Source organism: Pterocles gutturalis, unplaced genomic scaffold (genome assembly GCF_000699245.1).
Source record: "Pterocles gutturalis isolate BGI_N339 unplaced genomic scaffold, ASM69924v1 scaffold15621, whole genome shotgun sequence".
NCBI lineage: Eukaryota > Metazoa > Chordata > Aves > Pterocliformes > Pteroclidae > Pterocles > Pterocles gutturalis.
In genome coordinates, this window is record NW_010105832.1 from 132201 (window position 1) to 137924 (window position 5724).

The 5724-nt window shown below is 35.6% G+C and overlaps 1 protein-coding gene across 1 annotated transcript in view; it reads right to left on the reverse strand.

Moving 5' to 3' along the window:
• The window catches only part of VWA8 (von Willebrand factor A domain containing 8), a gene marked incomplete at both ends in the record, with an annotated part of 133752 nt that extends 129724 nt beyond the window's left edge, over window positions 1-4028 (reverse strand). The window contains one exon of the mRNA XM_010087550.1: window positions 3924-4028. Coding sequence (XP_010085852.1) covers window positions 3924-4028 — 105 coding nt within the window. The remainder of the gene's footprint in view (window positions 1-3923) is intronic.
• Between the last annotated feature and the right edge of the window lie 1696 nt (window positions 4029-5724).

Here is a 5724-nt window from a genome sequence, read left to right on the forward strand (position 1 = left end):
GTTCCAGTCCATGTGACATCAGCTCAGCCATAAAGCCAAGGGCAGGGAGGAGGAGGGGGACATCGGTTACTGTGTTTGTCACCAGGAGCAGCTGCTGCACACACTGAAGCTCTGCTTTCCTGGGGAGTGGCTGGACATTGCTTACTGAGGGGAAGCAGAGAATAACATCTTTGTTTACCTTCTGTTTCTGTGCGTGGTCTTGGCCTTTGCTTTAATTAAACTGCTTTTATCTTGACCCACGAGTTTTTCATCTTATTCTCCCCCTTTATTTTGCTGAAGGGGGAGTGATGGAGGGGCCTGGTGGGCACCTGGCATCCAGTCAAAGTTAACCCACCACAGAAGGTAAAAAAAAAAACAAACAACCAAAACAGTGGGTGTTCCCAACACTGACAAAAAAAACCACATGCAAAAGGCATGTAAGAATTAGAAAAGCAAACCCAAAATCTCTGCTGAATCTGAAGTAAAATACTAAAAGCTTATGGAAAAATGAAGAAATATGTACAGAACAGTTGGGAGTCTCTTAAGTTAACCCACCACAGAAGGTAAAAAAAAAAACAAACAACCAAAACAGTGGGTGTTCCCAACACTGACAAAAAAAACCACATGCAAAAGGCATGTAAGAATTAGAAAAGCAAACCCAAAATCTCTGCTGAATCTGAAGTAAAATACTAAAAGCTTATGGAAAAATGAAGAAATATGTACAGAACAGTTGGGAGTCTCTTATGAGCCACCAAACTCAGCCTAAATGAAGATGACCAGTTTTATAAATGCCTATCAGTAGTATATAGGAAAGAAAACAGCAATACTGTGGGAGACATCATATGTACTTAGGCCTACTGTTTGGGAATGTTTAACTGGAGTCTGTTTTCCTTGAAAGAAGCAATTTCTCTATACTGAAATCTAGAGAAAAATTTTAAATAATTTTTACTTAATTTTTGCAATCATATTTCAAATGTACATCTGTCAGTCAAAATCATCTGTCATGACAATATTTCATGCAAATACAGAACAATTGCAAAGGCCAGAATTCAAACCAAGTGATATTTTCCTTTGCAAGTTATTGTAAGTTTAAGATCTTCTTTAAGAATCAGAATAGAAATCGATTGTTTCCAAAGTACAGAAACTTAAAATAAGTGTACACAAAGGCACATCATTCTCAAGTTTATTTTGGTACTTCTGTCCCATCTGTTGCAAGCTAATGAACTATTGAATACTGCAAAATGTAGACCTTGTACAAATGTTCCAGATGACAAGCAACTCTCAAGGTCACTGCTGATGCTGGACTGGTGTGCAATCCATAAACACTTCTTTTGATGCTAACTGATTTGACACAAGGAACCACATTTGTATCAAATGAAAAAGTTGGTTGATAGACAGAGTTAAGCCTGAGACAGGTTTTAACTCCAACCAGACCCACTCAGCAAGAGAGTTCCATTTCAAAGCATCTTTATATAAAAGACTAACACCGCAACAAACTACTTTCACTCACAGGGAAGGTGTAAATCAATAGTTCACATCAATTCATTATCAAGAATAAGAATTGAGGAGTACCTACGTCTTGGTAGAGTCTTGGAGAGCAAGGAGGCACATAATGAAAAGATCTACCCAAGCTGACAACAACATTTGGAAAGACGGTGCCTGGAGAATATAATCTCTTCCAGAAATATGCACAGGGTCTAACAGCTGCCAAAACTAGCTGTTTAGCCTAGTTGCTGGCTACCTCACTTCTCAGCTCCCACAGGTGAGTGGAAGGGAAGACATCCTGAAATTAAGGTACATTAACAGCTAGATTACTGCTTTCCCATATCTGTCTCCAAGTCTGATGCCTAAACTTTATAGTTAATTGTATGAAATTTGTTTTTCATTTTCTTTAAATGCTAGCTGATGTTAAGAAGTGATTCAGTTTACACAAATTAACACATCAATTGCAAATATACCTCAAGTATTTATCTTTTCAATGCTCAATACCTCCCATTAAGATTAGTATTTCTCAACTGTATTCTGCTACACAGAGAGAATTATTCAGTGGCAAATATTAGCTGGACACTCTCTGGAAATCTGTAGGAAGGTAGAATAAGAAAACACCTTGCTTCTGCCAGACTCCTCTCCCTCACATTTCTTATGGAATGGAAAAAAAATAATTTCTTATCCATACTTAATACAGCTCTGGTGCTGCTATTACTAAAATACAATTATAATAGAAGTTCCTCAGTACAACCAGTTATTTTCTGTATTTCTTAAGGTTCATTGCTTAACAAGATTTATTGTGTGCAAATAGAATAAAATTCCAAATAAGATTATATGTACTTCTTGACATAATGGGACAAGTTTGTTTAAGTAGTGATGAGGAAGAGTCTTTAAAAAAAGGAAAATTAACACAGAAAAATGTAAATGTTAAGGAGGTATTTAAAAGCAGACGATCATTGAGAAAGAAGATTTTACTTGTCAAGCCAGCCTGTTTTACACAGGAAGCAAAAACACGCACAACACATGAAATTAAATAAAAGAAATGGAAAATGGAGGAAGCTGATGGTACTGAACATAAAGACATTCACCATCTATAACCGACAGGGGAAACAAAACGATGCAAAGGATTTAAAATAAAGGAACGGAAGTGACTGTTACTGCTCCGCTAACCCACAGAAATCTGTATTTCCACACAGACCATGGTTCTTACAGGCAACTTCAATCACTGCAACATGTGTTGGAAGAGCAACGCAGTGTGACACAATCAATCTAGATTTCTGAGGCTACCTGGAATAACATCTCAACACAGACACTGCACTGGCTAGGCAGGGGTGATGCACAGATGGCTCCCACTATTCACAAAAAGGAGCAATTGGTTATGGATGCGGCAATCAACAGCAGCCTTGGCCTGAAGAGTGATGAAGGCAAGTAACAGACTACAGATCCTGGATTTCAGACCAGATTGGCTTATTCGGAGAAGTGGCAGGGAAGACCCCACAGGAGGTAGCATTGAAAGTTCATGAAAGCTAGCATGTCATTCAGGACAACCTCCTTCAAATGCAAGGACTGTCCATCCCAAAACTCAGGAAGACAAGTAGGAGACCAGCCCAGTTAAACAGGGAATACAGGACTGATCTCCAATGCAAAAAGGCTGTAAATGGGAGATGTCAACAGGGATGGCTGACAAACATTTCTCTGACATGTAAGCTTGGTTTTAAGAAAAACAAAAATTCACTATCTACAGAGTTGGTTATTTCTAAACATGCACATACAAATAACTTCTAATTTTCAGGACTGAAAGAGCTGGTTAAGATGCTCTAGGTCGCAAACTCTAATTTTCAACAACATACTTACAACATATTCCAAAATAAAGGAAAGCCCAGCACTGTGATGAAGTTTTAAAAGGATAAATGAAATAACCCAGCATAATTATAGGCTTTAGAAACTATTAGTAAACACAGACAAAACAACAAAACAGATCTGACCAACAAAAAGCAACAAAAGGCTAACACAGACCAAAACCAGAGATTAACATAATCTGTAATCATACTATACTGAACGTATTTTGCACATGTGATCTCCATTGTCATTGTAGTATCTCCTCCCAGAGGTCAAATGCCAGAGGTATTTTTTAAACATTTGACTACCTTAACCATACAAGTAGCTACTTTCAAGCTAATTAATCACTTACATAATCAGGGTTTTTCGGTAGTCTTGAACTGAGGTCTAAATGTTCTACAGAACATAAAGGTTTCACCTTTCACTATAATGAAATCTACTAGCTTATCAAGGTTTTTTTTAAAAAAATACTGTTTTAGCATCAGCAATAATGTAGCCATTTAGTTTACTTAAGATTTCTTGGTTTTTTACAGAAGTAGTGAAGTAACATTAGTCAGGGGAACTACTGTCATAATCCATCGCTCCCTGGAATTACAATAAATATGAACAATACTTACTTTTAACGCATCTTTGACTGCAGTCCTGCCTTCCTTTCCAAGGAAAACATTATAGGGATAAAGCCAGTCAATAACATGCTGGACTGACATCATAGGAAAGGAATCCTAATTAAAGTTAAAAAATACAAATTAAAAAAAAATTATTGGCTCATTCCATCATCAGCCATTAACCTGAAAATCCTATATGGTGCTGAATTTAAAATAAAACTGTAAAGGCAATATACAAATGACCACTACATGCAGTATTCGATCAAATGTTAAAAGAGGCATTTCTCAGGTGGAATTCATTACAATCTAAACATCTAAAGTAGATGAGAAGAAAAATGTCCTAAAAATTACTTTCTTTCCTGTTTATAAATGGAAGTTACAACTACTGGCTCAGATACCTAAAGACATTTATGACTAGATGAGACAAATCTCACCACAGGTAACTCAGTTTCATAGTACTACTGGAAAAGAATCAATGTGACGAGAAATCTGTATTACAGTAATGATCTACTCATTCACAGCAATTTCTAGTATTTAATTTTGATTTTATATAGTACAAATTCTACTTAAAAAATCAAGTCTTAGAAATTTCTCAACAGTTTGATCAAAACTGTTTTGTTTTGAAATGAGTTACTACAACTGCTTGCTTTCTACATAAAACTGAAAACAACTTTTTTTTTTTCTATCTCCTTTTATTTGTAAGTACTAACTCTTTTGTCAGTTGCTTCCTGAACCAGAAAAATATTCAATTATGTTGCCACCGTAACAGAGAAAGTAACGGAAATGCATTTATGAATACTCAAGAAACATATGCATAAAGTCTTTCATGGTGGAAAAACGCATTTTAAAAACCCTAAAGTAATACTTGTTTCAAAAAAGACTTGTAAATTTTTAAGGACTACTTTTGTGTAACACTAGAGAAAAACAGTCAGTGGACTGGCACTACTTTTTTAAGCCTTCATCAAAGTAAGTAAAAAGTAAATAATATAATACAAATAAGTTTTCACTTGGATTTACATAGGCACCCAACTGAAAGAAGAGTTGCTCAGAAATGAAATTAGGAGATATATATTTTATGAAATGCATAATTCAATTCATACTTATAATCAGTAATACTATTTATAATGTTACGTATTAAAAAAAGATCAGTAGAAATAAACCATTTAAGGCACTGTAGTAAATGTACTGCTTAAAGGATCAGGGAGCCCTTTATTGCATTTTAAAAGCCCTCTCTCTATATATAAAGATGTAACGTATCATTTGTCCACATTATCTCAAATTAAAAATAATTACAATGGTGTATATGAAACTAGCCTCTTCAGAACACCAGCCTATAAAAAAAATTCTCCCTTTCAGCGGGCAGGAGTTTTCTAACTAAGAAATACACTTTGGGACTGTGTGAATGCATGATAGAAGCGGCTAGTCATTACAATGCATTCCCTCCACACTTTGAAATGGTTAAATCAACCAAGCTAGAAGAGGACGGCAGTGACCCAGCATGCAAAGGAAAAATGCTGAGAAATCACTGAGAACAGTCAACTTAGAAAACCAAGTGAGTAATTCTAGAAGAAACAGTTCTTGTCTACCTAAAAAAGACACTGTCATACAATGAAAACACTTCACATTCTCTAATGTAAAATAAAATGCTTCCTTCATTCCATAGGTTAGATAATAGCTTAGGGCTCATTTTCTTTTCATTACTCTGAAAGCCATCTGGCATTCATTTAAAAACAATTTTTCACTACAGGGCTCAAAGAATAAAAAATTGCAATTTATTTTAAAATCCAATGTGTATTTCACAGAATCACAGAAT